The sequence below is a fragment of the Doryrhamphus excisus genome, linkage group LG14 (genome assembly GCF_037039965.1).
Source record: "Doryrhamphus excisus strain RoL-2023G ecotype Guam linkage group LG14, RoL_Dexc_Guam_v1.1, whole genome shotgun sequence".
NCBI lineage: Eukaryota > Metazoa > Chordata > Actinopteri > Syngnathiformes > Syngnathidae > Doryrhamphus > Doryrhamphus excisus.
Genome location: NC_136370.1, coordinates 16998498 through 17017341, shown reverse-complemented (window position 1 = coordinate 17017341; position 18844 = coordinate 16998498). Strand labels below are relative to the sequence as shown.

Sequence of the window (18844 nt, the reverse complement as noted above, 5' to 3'; positions counted from 1 at the left end):
AGGCTAAAAAATATACAAGAAAAACGCTACTTTTCAGTGTTTTCCTCCTCCACATAGATTTGTGAAAAAACACACCTGTATGACAATGTCCTCTTTGTTGGACATATAAAATAGAAGTGATTTGTTAGGTCGCTAACATGCTTCTCTTGTGTTCCTGCAGTCGTCCTGTAGCCTGCGCCTTAAAAATGTAAAGTAAACAAAAGAATAACAAGAGTGGAAAGGAGACTATAGGGGTGTTATTTTGTGTTGATGGGTCTCAATGGTAAAAAGCCATATTTCCAAATTCTTAAACATGTTTGCTATGCTCTAAATATGAAAATAATATTAACATTTAATCCTATTTTGCAGAAATTCACTTATTGGGGTTGGGTCTGGAACCAATTAACCACAATAAATGAGAAAGAACTGTATTTTACTTCACAGTAATTAAAATTACTGTTATGCTAATCAAAGAGGGAGTACAGCTGAAATTGCTTTACATGGTCATTTATTAGTTTTATTATTCTTTCCAAAACATTACAAAAATCATTTTTACTCAACACAATTATTTAATGGGGAAATTTTTCAGGGTCAGGAGGATGTTGCTTTTAATAGAAGTTGACACAATGGAAGCTCACATTGCAAACAGCGACTCACTCTTAGCTAACATGTTTGGCGCTCACCGGTTGGAGACAAAGGAGTTGTGATATTATCAAAGTGCAACATGAAGAAAAGTTTCACGGCCGAGCAAATTTCCGATTGGTTCACCTCCGGGGCCACGTTTGCCAACATTAAACTCACAAATGAAGTGGATGGAAAGAAATTAACTGAGCCGGCGACGAAAGAGACCGGGTAAGCTGATTTTTAAGCATCAAATCTTTAGCTAGCAAACAAGCATTCCCTCCTCCCGAACCTGAGCTAGCTTAGCAGGCTAAAATCCCATCGTCATCTCATGATTGTCAGAACGCAAAAATTCATATATATTATAGTTAGTCATAGTAACAATATTAGATTATTGAATTTGATAGACAAGACGAAGAAAAAAATACGGGATTTTTTTTTTACGGTTGAATAATTGTACTAATAAAATGTAGCATGCTGTAGCTAGCAAAGATAAGTGCGTCACAGTTTAGACTCAATAATTTGTCTAAATAATTCTTAATATAGTAGCAGCATAAGTAAAGGTGTATGGTGGCGAACAGGTGCAAACGTTCCAAACAAAATAACCTTATAAAATACAACGTGAAAATGCTGCAAATGACAAAAACGACGAATTGAGACTGGTAAATGTGTTCAACAATTCAATTTAATATGCAAATCAGCCATATTTATGGTTTATTATAATCATGTGCTTCCCAAGGTCAATGTAACAACAATTTAAACATTGGTGACAAATTCATAAAATCCCACTCATGTTTAAATACCTGAGATCCCTTGGGTCTGCCTTGTTAGTGGCGTGATTAACTCCCACTTTGTTCCGTGAAAATATGTAGTGTTTTTGTCATGCAGCTGGCTGTGGAGTTTGTGTGTGTTTTTGTCTTTTGCAGCATTTCCTCTGTGTATTTTGTGTCTTTTTTGGTATTTCTGTGTTGGGAAACTTTGTCAGCCCCTGCATAGCTATATATTCATTGAAACGAGTTTCCTCTGAGTGATGTGTAACAGGCCTCAGTTGAGCTCACAGGGACTGGATAGTAATATGGAAGCTCCCAGTCTCTCTTCGCTGCCAAGTGACTTGTCCGCATGGCCCTGTCTACATATCCAGAGACCGTTGGGATCTCCTCCCTTTGCGTGTCACCATAGCTGCTTGATCGGGGGGCACCCTGTTTCAGTTTGGCGCGGCCGGTCCAAAACCACAAATGTTTACCGTCTTCATCGCATTTCCTTTGGCTGAAGAAGTCTTTCAGCACCAGTTTGAAGACTGACACCAACTCCCAGGGCATCACGTTGTTGCCTGCAAGCACTTCACGAAACCTGCAACCAAAAAAAAGTAATAAATCTATTGATGTTGCAAGAAATTGTTGAGGCATGTAGTGCAGTTCGGCTGGCAGATATAAATGGATCTATATGCAAAATATGAACTCCCAGCCACCTCTTTCTCAAAGAAAATGAAGACCTACATGGCCTAATTCTGTGACGGTCACACACAATGGCTTTGTTGGCAGCCCATCCTAACCCACCCCACGCCCCCCACCTCCCGGCTCTTCTCTGCTTCCCCTGCTGTCAGCTTGCGTTTTGCTAGTGTGAGAACGTGAGCGGACGCCGTGTTTGCTGTTAAACACCTGGAGAGCACTGCAGCAGCATGCACGGCGGGGATGTTGGCACACATCAGCTCCAGTTGGCGTAGCTCCGATGTGGGAATGACGCTCCGCAACCTGGGGCACCTGTGAAAACAGTGGTGATCCGCGGCAACGTCGGCAAGCCTGTGTTCCTGCTCAAGCATCCGTGCCGTGCGTTCACGTTCCTGCAGGTGCCATAAGAGCTCTTGGAGAAACACGTGGCTCGGTCGGTCCCCAAAGGTTCTACAAGATTGGGCTTCACTCGGAGAAGGTTTCTCATGGAACACTTTGGGCCAGCTGAAGAGTGGCATAGTAAGAACAGCCCTGGGACACTGACAAAATGATTAGATGATGATGGATTCCACTCACAGCAAGCATTAACAAATATTTTGTAGCTTCAAACATGGTCGTTTGCCACACTTGAGTGTACTTTCAGAAACAATAACATATAATCTCAGTCCATACTGGCTGAACAAACAACAAAGAGCTATACTTACATATAAAAGATGCACTTACTGACGCCTCTGTGAATCAGTTCACCAAAACCAGCATCTTTTGGTGTTCAATCCCATAGAAAAAATCCACTTGAAAGTCTGGATATTTCTTCTTTGCTTGGTAATTATTATTCTCTTGTTGCCATCATCCCTCCCGCGGCACATGCACATATCCTGCAGACGTCCAGGAGAGTTTCAGTCACACTCTGAGCGCTGTCGCCTCTTTTCCTTTTCTTCCTCTTCACTCAGTTTGCAGCTTTCAGGTCAGATGCTTTGCATTGCTTGCACAAAATGCTTGCACTGGAGAGAAAGGGAACTGGGTGAATGTGTGGACTTGCTGTAGAGTTGTGTGTGTGTGTGTGTTATGGTACCATCAACGTCTGTGCCTTTCCTTGCTGAAGGCGAGTGAGGGCAGAGGGTACTTATTTAGCAGAGGCTAAATAAGGGACCGTATGAGTAGTCTTGTGTCCTGCACAGTGTGTTTTGCATAAGTGCACCCTAATGTATATATAGTGAATGTTTATCAATATGAACTTGAATGTGTCTAAATTGTGTTTCTTACCAGCCCACTAAGCATTCCTGATGATGACAGCGTGAAACCTGGAAACTCAGTCGGAGGACCATTGAAGAAAACCGAGCTACCAAGTGAATATAAAGCTTTCTATGGATGACTCTCTATTGTACTTATGTGGCATAGTTTCACTGACAATGATTATTTTATTTCTTAATCCTTAGGTAGCATCCCGCCTCCGCTCCATAGCTTCGAGTACCCCAGCTTGCCCATAACCAAAAACAGACAGGAGGTGAACTGTAGAGTCCATTTGTGTGTATACACAGAGCACGCATTTGTTCTCTTGTTAGGATCTGGAGGTTTTTTATTTTTTTTAAATCCTCTGGATATTTCAGCACTTAAGCATCACTCAAGAAAAAGTACATTTGCAACGGAGTATCAAAGTCATGGGTTTAGAATTTGAGAGTGGACAGTGAAACCCGTTTAAGTCGATGCTCATGTTGACATCAGTAGTTGTCAACAAAGCGGAAACTGAACTCAAAATTGCATTTTTTTAAAAACACCAAATATTAAAAGAACACCGCCGGTTAGCTTATGTTACCATTAGTGTAAATAAGAGTTGGCATTATTTTTCATAATTACAAATTAAATATTCATTTGCCACCCTCGGCCATCTCTGTGTGGAGTTTGCATGTTCTCCCCCCGTGCATGCGTGGGTTTTCTCCGGGTACTCCGGTTTCCTCCCACATTCTAAAAACATGATAGGCTAATTGGCGACTTCAAATTGTCCATAGGTATGAATGTGAGTGTGAATGGTTGTTTGTCTATATGTGCCCTGTGATTGGCTGGCCACCAGTCCAGTCGCCCGAAGACAGCTGGGATAGGCTCCAGCACCCCCGCGACCCTCGTGAGGAAAAAGCGGTAGAAAATGAATGAATGAATGAATGAATATTCATTTGGTCCAAATAAGATGACTGGCGTTCATGGCTGTCACTCTTGTACACGTTATGCACTTGATGAGTTGGTCATAGGCAGGTTCTCAACTGAGATGTGTTCACTGTCCTGTGTTTAGTCTTCCTTCTCCTGACTTGAAGTGCACATTAATCTGTATTATTATTTTTTTAATGTTGTTGTTTACCAGCTTTTGAACTGTTTGTATGTCCTTCCAGCTGATTTCTCTTATAGAAAACAACTCTGTCGTGATTATTCGAGGAGCCACAGGCAGCGGCAAGACCACTCAGCTGCCACAGTACATCCTGGACCACTACAGTGAGAGAAATGCCCCGTGCAATATCGTGGTCACGCAACCACGCCGAATCGGCGCTATAAGCATTGCTCGATGGGTCGCCACTCAAAGGAAGTCTACCATCGGTAGTCTGGTTGGATATCAGGTCGGTGCAACGTTGAGATAGCATCTCATGAATATTACCTAAACTGGCATGTATGTACATACAGTAATAATCATATTCCAGTATTCCATATAAGCTCAGCCAGCATGAAGTGCTTGTCCTCACTAGTTATCCTGAAGCCTATCCCAGGTCTCTTTGGTGACAGCCAATCACAGTGGCCATCTTGAGGCATTCATATCAGATTTGTGGATTTCTCCAAGACATTACGTTTTGCTTTAGGTGACACCCCATCGCTTTTACTTTGTTGCACTCAGGGATGGGAAAGCTCTCTTCTCAAAGTATTTCCCCGCAGCAATAGATTTACTCTTCAAGTCACTAACAGTTATATCACCCCGGTTCTCTTGATGTGTTCACATCAGTTTATGTCTGCAGAGCAGAAATGTTTCCTCCACGTGGTTGAATCAACGGCACAATACGTCAATAAAAGGCATTATTATGCTTTTAAACCAGAAGGGAAGATGTAGTGTTTATTTACAACACTAAACAGCATTGTCACCTCATCCAGGTTCGTGCAAGGATGCAAATTTCATGCTGAATGATACTGTGAGAGAACGAAAGGGAGACGTGTTCCTGTTACCATCACCTGTCGTGTCATATCGCCATGCTGCATACATGTACTCAAATAGCATGTTCACCTTTTATCCTCATTTCAGGTTGGGCTGGAGAAAATGGCTACTGAACACACCCGGCTAATCTACATGACAACAGGAGTGCTACTGGAGAAACTGGTGGCGGCCAAGACCCTCACCGAGTACTCCCATATTTTTATTGATGAGGTGCGTACACGTATATGGGAATTATCATCTCCTGTGAAAGTCACATCATATTTTATTTGGATGTACCGTACATATAGTATTTGTCCAAATCGTTGCTCTGCAGTGATCTATATTTTGCATCATATCATATATTTAACGCATGATATCTAATAAAATATGTAGTCCCAATATCCAATACCTTTGTCCAAGGTTCACGAACGCACCGAGGAGATGGACTTTCTCTTGCTGGTCTTGAGAAAACTTCTTAACACCAACTCTCGTTATGTGAAGGTACCTGCAAGATTACATGAATTTAGGGTTGGGCGATATGGACCTTAGCATACATCACAATATTTTTGGGGATGTATCATGATTTAAAAAAAAAACATATAAAGTTTAAATGCAATAGAGTCTTGTATACAAATCTATAAACCTTAAACTATATAATAAAATACTCTTGTCTGAAATTGCATATCTAAGATATTTTTTATGACACCAAAGTTTTGTTTACACAGACATGGGCCTAACACCTGCTAGCTGCCGTTCACGCTCTTCAGGAGGAGATTCAGCCAACTTTAGCTAGCATTTAATCGCCATTTCAACCTGTTTGGGTCTGGAGGGGATTGTTCAGTGTTGATAATTATTTTGTGCCACGATTGAGCGGTCCACCGAGTACATACTTCCACGCACGAACGTTCCTTCTGCTCACGATGACAGCATTTTATTCATCCACTCAGTCATCCACTCGGCTTATCATTTATACCATTTTGTTATCATTGGACCAATCTAGATAAATATGGCCCAGCCCTAATGGAATTGTTTTCAACTTATTGATCCAACGCTAACGGAAGTGGTACTCTTCCAGATCATCCTCATGTCAGCCACCATTAACTGCAGACAGTTTGCAGAGTACTTCAGCACTCCAGTTCGTGGGAAGATGACCCCAGCCTATGTGTTTGAAGTGGAGGGGGTTCCTTACGGCGTTGAGGATTTTTATCTGGATGACCTTCAGCACTTGTGCCTCTACAGCGTAAGGACCTTCTTAACCTGTGCTATCCCACTTTGCCTCCAAATTACACTTTTTTTTTTTCAAACACAAAAAATATATCATATAAGAACACTACCACCAACTAGTTTATGTTTCCAATAGTGTATTCGGACAACAGATAACAAAAAAATCTATTTATTCTCCACAATTGAAAGTTAAACTGAATGAGATTTGTCCTTTGGCACGAAAAGGAGGAGTAACATGAATGGCTATCACTCGCTCAAGGCTTGTACACAGGCACATCTGTACTGTGGGAGAGCTAGTGGAATGGTACCTCCGCTTGCATGAGGCCAGGCAGCAGAAGCGGGATACCGTCCATGCGGTCATCGCTTAGTTGTCTGTTTCTAAGCCAAATTCTTCGCCTTCTCATCTACTTTTTGGCTGTCCAGTCCTTCACTTAAAATATGTAGTGTGGGAGGGCTCTTTTCACTAGCCTGGACAGGCACATCCATAAAATGTATTGTAAAACCGCTGACCATAAAGGCGATCCATTGACATGCATGCACATTCGGGTGCGTCTAATTAGAATGGGAAATTTGAAATACGTAATATCAATTTGGCTGGCATTCCATTTTTTTCTAATGAACATAAAAATGTCTTTTGCAAAGTTTTGAGGAAATCCTTTGAGATTTAGGGGTGCCAACACCCACAAACTACAGTACCACTCTCAATAAATATGAGGCATCAGCAATACTGTCTACTCTGTATTACTGTTGTTGATGTTATGCTTGCTCAGCTATTAGCTAACTGTCATTGGCAAACTGGCTAGCTAATGTTAGCTACAGTAGAGAGCGCTAAATACTTATAAATATGACTACAAATCATTCAAATTACAAAGACAAAACCACAAATTTCCTAGTAATATGTAATAGGAGTATAAATAATACCAACAAAAACATAAATATCACCTCAGAGTTCTTGAGCTGCAGTCTTTGCTGACCTCAAATCTCCATGGCGACCATTGAACTGTTCACCACTTTATTCCACAAAAACAGATGTAGGGTGGCACCCCTAAATAATCATGTATTGGAAAAATATTTTGTATGTGTTGTTTCTACATATATTGGAACACTTTTAGTACCCAGCCATATCAAAATTCAATAATTGTGTTTTTTGATGCACCCTAATGCAGATGCATTCTCTGAGAAGCTTTATTTAAATGATCTTAAATTAGCAGTCATAGCTGAGCAGCTCATTGTGTTTTTTTGTAACTTGTATTTGTCTTTTAATCAGTTGGATTCAGCCCATTTAGATGATCCTCACATCTCAGATGAAATGTACGACCTTGCCATCAGCCTCATTCAGAGCTTTGACAAGCTGGAGGGCCAAGATTCCAGGTGAAGACTCCAGACCTCAGCTTTTCAAACTGCCTTTTAGAAGCCTTAAATGCAGATCATGTGGTGAAATGTGCTCTTTGTGTTTTAGCAATGGAGGTGCTGCAGGCGAAGAAAGCTTCTCAGAGAGAGGCAGTGTCCTTGTTTTCCTTCCTGGCATTCGCGAGATAACCTACATGCAGCAAGCCTTAGCCAAGCTGGTCCACAAGAGGTCGACTTTTTTTCAACATTCTGTCTATGTTAAAATCAACACGTTTATGTTCTGTCCTTGAGTTTGCTACAAGTTAACCACTTGATGATGTCTATACTTCAGTTACTGTTTTGTAAGGCAACATACTGTATCTCTTGAAGCACTCTGGTTCTGGTTTCAGGTTGCAGGTTTATCCCCTTCACTCCACGGTGACTTTGGAGGAGCAGTATGGGGTTTTCCTATCTCCCGTCCTTGGTTACAGAAAGGTAAACGCCTTATGTGCGTCATATTTCCTGATAATACAAATTCTTCTGAGGTTTATGTGAACCCTTGCAGGTCATCCTTTCCACCAACATTGCGGAAAGTTCAGTGACGGTGCCTGATGTCAAATATGGTGGGTTCTCTTACCCCAGTTTGGTCAATCTCTGAATATAGTAACACAACTGAGGTCTCCTTACTCCCCAAAATACTCATTGTTTGGATAAAATTCCTGATTAGGGAATAAATCCATATATTTTACCTTCAAACCTATCTGAAGTTAGTTTAGCAGGTTTAGTTTTTTTGGCAAGCAACTGTTCCTTCAGTTACAGTGAATATTATTTAGCAATATAGTACAGTAAACCTCGGATATATCGGAAATTCGCTCACAACGGACAGATAAAAAAGAACCGATTTTTCTGTAATGCATTTCCAATAAAAATTCATTGCATATATCGGATTTTTTATAACGGATTTCGACTATTTCGGACAAAATCTCCAGTGCTGTTCTAATTTCCCTCGCATATATCGGATGGCCGCATCGTGTCTTTCTCCTGGCTCCAGATTTAGGACAAATATAAAAGTGAGTGACGTCAATAATACTAGCACAGCAGTGAATGAGATCTTAACCTCACTATTGGAAATAACGTAGGCCTGACGGGCGTAACAGGGCCTAGCTTAATTAACAATTTGTTATGCTCAGAGTCCAATAAAGTTAAATTCTCATTACCTTACGTCTCTTTTCATTGCCCAGTCCAGGTACATTGGAAACATAGTCAAGGAAGTGCCTTTTTATAACGGATAAAATCCGATTTACGCATATACCGGATATAAATCCGATATATGCGTAAAACGGACATTTTCCGGTATACGCATATAACGAATTTCGCTTATATCGGACAAAACCAGTGGGAACAATTGAATCCAATATATCCGAGGTTTACTGTAGTTGTATTTTCTTTTAGCATCAGACCAGTTTCAGTGCTTTTGTTTTTTGCGATTAGTCATCGATTTCTGCCTGACCCGTCACATGGTTTGTGACAAAGAAGCCAATTACCAGTCTCTGCGTCTCACCTGGGCATCAAAGACCAACTGCAACCAACGTAGAGGTACAGCAACAGCAACACAGACATCTATGGTACCGTGTGTTCATTTTGCACTTACTCCTCTCTTCCAGGAAGGGCAGGTCGAGTATCCAAGGGCTACTGTTACCGCCTTATTAGCAAAGCCTTCTGGAAGGATGAAATCCCAGACTATATGATCCCTGAGATGTTGGTATGTATTTTGGAATATGTCACTGTTTCTTTAATGCATTCATCTGATGCACGATGTCTGCTCTCAGCTTGCCCCTCTGGCCACCGTCTTGCTGAAGGTGAAGCTTCTGGACATGGGAGACCCCCGATCCCTCCTCTCTTCAGCTCCCTCACCCCCTGTCCTCAAAGACATAGTGAGGACTGTGCTCCAACTCAAAGAGGTGACAGATGATGTAATCGTTAGTATGTCATGAGCATAGATCTATCGGATTGTCTTTGGACATTATGCTGCTTCACTCTTTAGATGGGGGCCTTGTCTGCTAAACAGGATGATAGATGTCTCAATGAGGATGGTGAGTTGACGTTCCTGGGGCGAGTGCTGGCTCACTTACCTGTGGACCTTTACCTCGGCAAGATGATTGTCCTGGGGCACATTTTCGGCTGTCTAGATGAGTGTCTCATCATAGGTCAGCATGTCCATGTCATCCATTATATCCTGTTAACCGTGTGTGGTCTTGTTAGAATACTACACCAACAATTACTTGTATCCTCAGCTGCTTGCAACTCTCTGAAGAGTTTCTTTGCCATACCATCAATGCAACAACTTGCCGGTCTCAGGTGAATCACATCCAGCAGTAGCCTGACTTTAAAAAAAAAAATTGTAGTGTCTTTTTAGTGTCAAATATTTAATACTTTACACTAAGATCAATTTGTTTTTACAATAATATAACTTATAATATAACTTATATAACTATATTTTACATTCCAGGAGCAAGATGGCCTTTGCCCAAAGCACCCAAAGTGATTCCATAGCATTTGTCAACACCTTCAAGGTAATTCCAAGATCCCATATCAAAATTAAGTCATGTATTATAGCAAGGGTTAATGGTATTGCATTATTTAACTGGTGTCCTGGTGTTAGGCATGGCTTTCCTTCAAAAAGCAAGGACAGCTGAGAAACAAGAAGGTGAACAAAACCTTTACCACATTTTAATACCTTTGCCTATGCTCACTTTGAAACCGATAATACAACAAAAATCATCCTCCGTCCTCCCAGGATGAATTGGACTGGGGAAAAGAGAACTTCATTCAAATCAAGAGGATCCGTGAGGTACTGAGGCTAAAAGCGATTACTACTGGTCATATATCTCACCTTTTATTTATCCATTGGGATGCATTGGGTGTTTTACTCTCTATATTGTAGTCAAATGCTGGGCTACTTGAAGGGTGCTTGCACAGTGCTACGTATGAGTTCAGTGGTGTGGCCCAGACCTCCCCCCCTTGCATTAACTTCCTACTTAGGTTGCAGATTTATATGAAGATCTGAAAAAACGTGTGCAACAGTTCAACATGTGTCTGCCAGACAGCCAGCCCTCTGACTATACCAGCATGCATGCACAGAAGTTCATCCTTCAGGTTAGTGTTGATCTTAGTCACTTAAGACTTTATTCTCCCATGTGCGTAAGGGTGAAAAGCCGTTCTTTTGGCCAGGCACATAGTCGGCCATCAATTTAAGTACTTTTGCACCAACGCGCTTCTGTGGCTGCAATAAGTCCAGCGCCTCAGGAATGTGAAAAATAATTTTGTATTTGAAGTTTGTAAAGTACTATTGGATATTGACTCCAAATGCCATTGTCATGAAGTTTTTTTTTTCTTTCTTTCATATTTGCTGGACAATATTATAAATCTGTAACATCTTTCCTGTCTTCCCCACTGCACCAGTCATTCGTCTGATATGAACGCAATTGGTTCAGTGATGATTAGCAATCAGCCAGTTATCTGATCGCTTCAGTTGCTAGGTCAAGTGTGGATCTGAGGACTCAAAAATCAGCATTTTGGGGAAGAAGACACTGGTTGTAGACTGTTGCACACACACACACACACACAAGCTTGCATCACCCTGACGACATATGTGATTAAAAGCACAGGTCAAGAGGCAATGCAACGCAGTACAACGTGAATATTTTTCATGGTGAAATACATATATCAGTCCAAGCTGTTACATTCTCATTCTATTTACTCACATCATGTTACATTGGGCTGAGCGCTAACTTAATTAAAACTCATAGTTAGTAGACATTTAAACGACACGGTGGCTATATTTAGCAAGTAGCATTAAAAGTGAAAGACAGGAGGTGTTTCTTGCACCATTTATTCAGTAATTAAATACACACAATCCACCACAATATAAATCAAATTAGTCCTTTCCAGACACCCAACTTCTGTCTTCTGACACCTCTAATATTTACTGCTCTTATAGGTGGTCATTGCTGGCGCCTACTATCCGCACTACTTTGTCCAGGGGGAAATCAGTGAAGACTTGGCTTCCAGAGAGTTGAGTGGGTTGAACCACAGAACAACTGTGATGGTATGAGCCACAGTATTGTTTACTGTGGAGTGTTACTATACCACCCGAGCAAGCAAACATTGGAATTTTTCATCTTTCTTTGCTCCAGCACAAACAGCAAATTAATCGATTGACCCTCCCTGTCGATTAACTGTAATATTGATGATAACATATTCGATTTTATTACTACATATAACATTTTTAAACTGCAGTTACAGTTGCTGTGGTGTTGCAGGTTTAGCTAACTCTGTTACAGCACTTCTGATCATCTGCATGATTTTGATACCACATCTTATGTTGTGACCAGTTGCGGAACCTCCCTCCATACAGTTTCCTGTACTACAAACAGCTGCAGTCTCTATTCCGCCAATGTGGACAAGTCAAAGCCATTTCCTTTGAGAGCTCCAGGTACTGAAATGAGACATGAGTTTTTGGGTGGAAGATTTTTATACAATCGGTAAAATATGACCGTCTTTGTGTATGCTTGCATGCACAGAGCATATGTGGAATTCTACAAGACATCCCAGGACTCTGCAGTCTTGCCTGAAGTCATGCTAGCCCTCCTTCTGGCCCAGGAGAGACCTGCCATGGAGTTGTCTGTCTACCCAGCAGAACAAATAGAATTATGCCTAGGGAACAGACAAATAACTCACATGAAATATGCACGGTATATTTCTTAAAAGAAATATTTTTTGTGTGTATCACAGCTATTCACAGCTATTAGGAATTGTGTCACAATGAATAAACAATAACACTGATGCTCGCTTTGTGCAGGGTGAATGTCGACTTCCAAAACCAATCCGTCCTCCCAGTAGGAGTGGTGAGCAGCACCATTGACCCGGACAAACTGCCTCCCAACCCTTTTTTTGTGGTCAATGTCACAGAGGTCTGCTTTCCTCCCTCATCTCGTTTAACACGTGTAAATACTGTTTTCTTTGGTGTAGGCATACATTATGTACAAATGCTTTAATCACCGGCTGCAGGTGGTAGATGTGGGCCATTTCTGGGGCTTCCAGGCAGATGAAGCCAGTTTGGAAAAGCAGCGCCAACTGTCAGGAGAGATCAACATGCGCACACTGCATCCTGTAACTATATCGCTTTATCCCAACCTTCTGTGCCTGGCGCCTTACTCTGAGATCAGCGAGCAAAGCCTCTACTACCGGGCCAAGATCCTGCACATGCGTGGCGACACAGTGGAGGTAATTATTCACGCTGATTAGTCATTATCGTATCACATTTTCACTCACCTGAGAAGTTTTTTGTTATTGTGATCAAATACATTTAAATATATGGATTTTTTTTTCTATAGTAAACCATGATTAGTTTGCTGTTGGTAGCAGCTTTTAAGGATTCCATGGTTTATTTGATGGCTACGAGGATATGTGAAATTCTCTTTTTATTATGTAAATTACTATTTTGATGATTATCTATCCAGTTTCTAAAGCCAACACGGCACACAAACATATAGGCAAATAGCATGACAATGGAATTGAATAGAATGATTAAAAAATGACAATGTCAATATATTAATGAATGGTATTATTTTTATTGGAAAATATTACCTGCCATGGTTGTCCACGTTCTTCTTGTGCAGTGTGATAAGCGGCCATTAATAATGTAATTCATTATGACATGATGTCAGTCATGTTAGCCGACTCTACGTGTAGCTTAGTACGTGTGTGTACAATACACTCATATTTGTTGACGGCAGTCCCAGGGAGATTTATTTTTAGTTCGACAAAAATGAGTGAGCACAAAATGCAAATTTGTGCATCCATTTTTATTGGGTGCACAAATGAATACAAATAAATACACTGGCCATGCACTTACACTTGTTGAGTTACTTTGTGGAAACAGTTTTTGTCCAAGCTGTACACAGACTACTTAATATTGTAGCAAAGTTTCATATCTTTAGTGTTGTTTCTCAAAAATGTGTAACAAAATGTGACTGCTTGAACCAAATATACACAAGTACTAGTAAATGATGATGTAAGCGATTGTACCAGAGTTATGTTCTTGCTCTGCAGGTGTTCTTCTTGGACTTTGGTAACACAGCAGCTGTCCCATGCAACAGCCTTCGGGAACTCCCAACTGACCTTCTGTCGGAGCCCTTCCAGGTGGTACCAGTGTGACTTAACATCTTTGCCCACGTAGTCAATAACCAATAAGACTAATACTTTTATCCTGCTCTCAGGCTCAGGAGTTTCAAATTATTGAAATACGTCCGTCAGCAGAGTCTGTCATCTTTGGGAACCAGTGGAGCAGCCGTGCCCGTCAAAGTTTCATGGCACTGGTGAAAGACTGCTCGGTCCTCGTGTCGCTTTACTCCATCCTCCATGGAATCATGCGCGTGAGGTTGTTTATCTGTGGCGAAAACACAAACAAAAGCGTGGCTGATGTCTTGGTGGAGGAGGGCCACGCCGTCATTGCTGAGGAGAGCTTTGACTCCAAGGTAACTTTGCATTTAGTTGCCATTTACTGTAAATGAAGATATACCTTGTTTTTTGTATTTTTTATTCATATTTGTGTGGATTTTGTATTTTGATTACTATTATCTATTGCTCAACAAAAGGATGCGTGCAAATGTTGTGTGCATCTTCTTATCATGCAGCAAAACAATGAGATGCTGCTTTCCCTGTATAAAGACATCCAAACAGGAATGTACATCCCCAATGCCACCAGCAGCTCCTGGAAGGATCGCAAGAAAGAGGAGAAGGAGCTCATTGACTGCCTCCTCTCCCACTTCTCCAAAAGCCGCACGCCTTATTCCAGGACAAAAGCAAGTTGAAAAAAAACATATATTATCATCCTATAGTCAATACATTGAAAAATCATCACATAGTTATCAGACAGATAGAATTGGCCTTGTGGCAAGATCACACTCCCATACCAGTATGTAGTTTTTTTTCTACGCCTTGACGATTCCCCACCACCAGGAATCGAACATTCACCCACAAATATGGCAAGACGTTTTCCCGTCAGACTACAAGACCCATTCATTCATTCATTCATTTTCTATTCATTTCCTCACGAGGGTCGCGGGGGTGCTGGAGCCTATCCCAGCTGTCTTTGGGCGAGAGGCGGGGTACACCCTGGACTGGTCTCCAGCCAATCACAGGGCACATATAGACAAACAACCATTCACACTCACATTCATACCTATGGACAATTTGGAGTCGCTAATTAACCTAGCATGTTTTTGGAATGTGGGAGGAAACCGGAGTACCCGGAGAAATCCCATGCATGCACGGGGAGAACATGCAAACTCCACACAGAGATGGCCAAGGGTGGAATTGAACCCTGGTCTCCTAGCTGCGCGCTAACCACTAGACCGCCGTGCCGGTCAAGACAAGACCCAAATGAATATAAATGGAACAGTAGGCTTTATTGACAAAGATATGTACATTCTTACAAAGGTGTAACCAATATGCATAAATATTTACAATGTTTTTTATTCGTGTGAAAGTTATAGCTACACATTTTAGTTAGATTTGCAAGTATTCTTTGGCGGAATAAGTCATAAGAAACATAAATTTTTAGTAATAAATTAAGTAATAAGAAACATAACTTAATATACATGGAGCAGTAGGATTTATTGATGCATGTATTTATGCATTCTTACAACGATGATGATGAGACTGTTCAATTTATATAAATTTGTGTCTTGTAGTCTGACAGCGAAACGTCTTGCCATATTTGTGTGCGAATGCTTGACAGGGAATCGACCTCTAGTGGCAGGGAATCGTCTTGACAGGGAAACAACCATAATCCTGTATACCCATAAGCAGAAGAATGACATGAGGCTCTGCTCAACGACGACCAATAAATGTATGAAGATGTAAAGTACCTTTTTAATTCTTGACACCGCAGGTTCGTCTGCATGGACCAAACAGTCCTCAAAAAATCATCTTCCACAGCTTGAACAAAGCCACGTACGGCAAGTAAGTCCCAACATATGCACGGTTTGTTATTGTTGTTGCTAATAAGGTCTGTTTTTCTCCAAGGACGGTGTGCATTGATCGCTACAGCGTCAACGCCATGGCTGTGAATGAAAACCCTCACTACAAGCATCAGAGAATCCTGGTGGCCGGCACCGTGTTAATCAGCTCATCAGGTTCCACGCGTTGGCACACGTTTGAATTCACACTGATTTTTTTCTATTGTAAAATCACTACCAAAATATGTACTGTATCTTGTTGGCTTTTATACGCTTCCTGTACACTCTAGTGGACAAATAGGTTACTACCATATTGTGTTGCAGGTAACCACATTCTCCTGAGGGACACGTCCCTCATGCCGGACATCCCTGGACTACCTGCCATTGTTACCATGCTCTTCACGCCCATCATGGAGTTGCGGTTGGTTTCACACAATAAAATATACTCATGTCATGTTCCTTTACATTGAATTTCTTCTTTCTAGCACTAATGAAGAGAAGACTTCCTACACAGGAGCTCTCTGTGGTTTGGGATGGGACAGTCAAACACAAGAAGGCATCCTACCTGAACATGACATTGAAATGGCCTTTGACGTAAAGTTTGATGTGGAAGACATCACTGAGGTAATTATGTTGCATATGCACTCACAGTACGCTCCATGAGATACACTTGCATTCTAATACAAGAGCTATATAAAAAAAATAATTCTCAAATCTGTTATGGAATTACGCTCTTTCCGACACGTTTCCTGTCATATAGCCAAGTAAGACCAAACCAAATGTGAAAATATTTTGCCTCTTTTGCTTTTGTCTTATAAGGTCAGATGCCTTCAACTCGCTTCAGATTAAATGTTTTGAAACAAAAGAACACCACCACAGGCTAGCATATGTTGCCAATATTGATTTATAAGAACACACAAAATTCTAAATGTTTTTACATTTCCCAATTAAACAGCATCAGAATTAATGCCATTCATACGTTTGCATGTTGGAGCCCTGTGGGGGCAGCTGGAGTGAATCCAATTCTCTCATACCCGGAGCAATATATGCTTCTGTGACTTATATCTGGCCTTTTATGTGATGATTAACCAGTTTTTACTTTCCAAATTGTTGCCACTTCTTTGACTACTTGGTTACATGAGTGCTCTTTGTCTTCAGATAAATGCTTTGCGAGTCGCCATCAACCGTCTGGTGTGTGAGGGACCGAGTGGCACCTTGCATCTGGGGTCTGACAGCATCGCGCAACTGCAGGAGGACTGTCGGGAGCGCCTCAAGAGGTCCCACTCACACACTTACACACATCTAAGGCTATAGCCATCTATTATTACATTATTAGAGTTAACCCTTTTTGTTCGAGTAATCGGATAAAACGCACTTCATAGGCCAAACCACTGCTGCTTCATTGTGACACATACAATTTAAGATTCTCTTACTGGTTTTGAAATGTCTTAACGGCCTTGCGCCTTATTTATCTGATCTGCTTTTACCATATCGACCCTGCGGTCCGCCGGCACTGGCCTTTTAACGATACCAAAACCCAGAACAAAAACCCACAGTGTGGCAGCCTTTAGCCACGATGGCCCCCACCTGTGGAACAGCCTGCCGGGGAGCCTCAGGACTGCGGAGACTGTTGATATTTGTAAAAAAAGATTAAAGACACACCTTTTTTAATCAGGCTTTTAATTAATATTTTAAACTTTTCTTATGTTTTTATTTTTTTAGTCCTATTTTATGCTTTTAGTCTTATAGCTTTTAACAGGGGGGTCCTCCACACTGGGGGCTGTGTCGGGTCTGCTGAGGGGGTGCCATCCTTGAGTCACTTCGACCCGGCCGGCTGGGGGTTCCTCCCTTTAATGTGGGGGGTCCGCCCGTCTGTCGGAGTCGGGGGGCCCGGGTGCTGGTCCCCCGATGGCAAGGCCTGCGGCTCCTCCCAGTGTGGACGGGCCCAAAGGTGGCGTTTCCTTGATTCTCAGTGCCATGCCATGTCTCCCTACTGTGTGTGATTGTGGGTGATTGTGTGTGTGTGTGTGTGTGTGTCTAGTATGGAAGGTGGGAGGGAGGGACTTTCTTAGTAATTGTTTTTCCTTTTAATTGTGGTAATTGTTTTTAATTCTGTAAAGCACTTTGTGTTGCATGTCTTTCCAGGAAAAGTGCTATACAAATAAAGTTGATTTGATTTGATACGCCTTGCTGTTGCCCCCTTCAGAGCAGAGGGAGTACTGCATGAACAAGCACTTGTTAGACTCAATGGGTTATTTAGGTGTAAGTTCCAGTCACTCCATGCGGTTCGGATATTATAACTCTCTATTACTTACACTCCTTAAACAGTATGTGCAGAATAGGAATTAAAGCTTTTTTATTATCAAATTAATTTATATAATTGATGAATTGTTGCAGTTCTACACGCATCAGTCAGACATTTTCTGAAACTTTTGTTTTTATATTAAATAGCTTGTTCACCAAGTCACCTCCAATGGAAGCTGTCACTCCAGAGTACTATGACAAACCAGGGAAATGGAACCAGGTACAGTGTCCATTTGTGCTCTTTAATTTATTATCAGGCCTGCTGATGTGTTGTGTTTTCTCTCTGTTCTTTTGTGGTTCAGGTTGATCCCTCCCTCAAGATGGACATCACGGAGGTCAGAGCTGGCAAATCAAGAGCGGTTCTCTTTCAACTGCATCCTGTCGTTCTTCTGAACAACTGAAAAAGCTATGTCTTGCTTTGCTACTATTATTTCATTTGACACTTGTTTACTTTATTGTCCAGTGGGACTTGAGATTTAGTGGTACAGAAAAAAAAACACGTTTTTTCGTTTTGAGAATGTACACTTATTTTAGGTTAATTTTTGATGAGGATGTTTGTTGACATTCGTCATGTTACAGCTATTCAGCAGTGAGACAATAAAAATAGCTGGTCCCAACAGTTTGCGGCTTGGTACTCCCTCATGAGCCGGAAATATTTACATTACTACAAAAGTGTTGCGTCTGTGCCTGATTTTAATGATTTTTTCCGTTTTCAGACGTTTCCCAAAATTCTATTTACTCCCTCTTAA

At 41.4% G+C, this 18844-nt stretch overlaps 2 protein-coding genes across 3 annotated transcripts; one reads left to right on the top strand and one right to left on the bottom strand.

Annotated features, from left to right (window-relative positions):
- Positions 1 to 30: 30 nt before the first annotated feature.
- rd3l (RD3 like) lies at positions 31 to 3070 on the bottom strand. Of its 2 annotated transcripts, none has more exons than XM_078796220.1 (3): positions 2772 to 3070; positions 2259 to 2587; positions 31 to 1950 (listed from the first exon to the last, which is right to left on the bottom strand). In XM_078796220.1, the coding sequence occupies exons 2-3, from the start codon at positions 2564 to 2566 to the stop codon at positions 1605 to 1607; spliced, it is 654 nt and encodes a 217-aa protein (XP_078652346.1). In that variant the 5' UTR covers positions 2567 to 2587; positions 2772 to 3070; the 3' UTR covers positions 31 to 1604. The 2 variants fall into 2 exon arrangements, with proteins under 2 accessions (XP_078652346.1, XP_057945963.2); XM_058089980.2 differs by having other exon boundaries at positions 2753 to 3069.
- On the top strand, positions 575 to 18718 carry tdrd9 (tudor domain containing 9). Its single transcript, XM_058089974.2, has 35 exons — positions 575 to 831; positions 3315 to 3394; positions 3485 to 3552; positions 4430 to 4651; positions 5323 to 5445; positions 5635 to 5715; positions 6290 to 6454; positions 7706 to 7809; positions 7898 to 8017; positions 8178 to 8262; positions 8333 to 8390; positions 9259 to 9363; positions 9432 to 9529; positions 9597 to 9728; positions 9812 to 9974; positions 10062 to 10125; positions 10277 to 10340; positions 10430 to 10474; positions 10565 to 10618; positions 10810 to 10923; positions 11768 to 11875; positions 12162 to 12262; positions 12351 to 12521; positions 12629 to 12740; positions 12838 to 13053; positions 13882 to 13971; positions 14049 to 14306; positions 14466 to 14633; positions 15725 to 15795; positions 15859 to 15968; positions 16116 to 16212; positions 16277 to 16415; positions 16950 to 17068; positions 18243 to 18315; positions 18398 to 18718. The coding sequence occupies exons 1-35, from the start codon at positions 704 to 706 to the stop codon at positions 18494 to 18496; spliced, it is 4005 nt and encodes a 1334-aa protein (XP_057945957.2). The 5' UTR covers positions 575 to 703; the 3' UTR covers positions 18497 to 18718.
- The last annotated feature ends 126 nt before the right edge of the window (positions 18719 to 18844 follow it).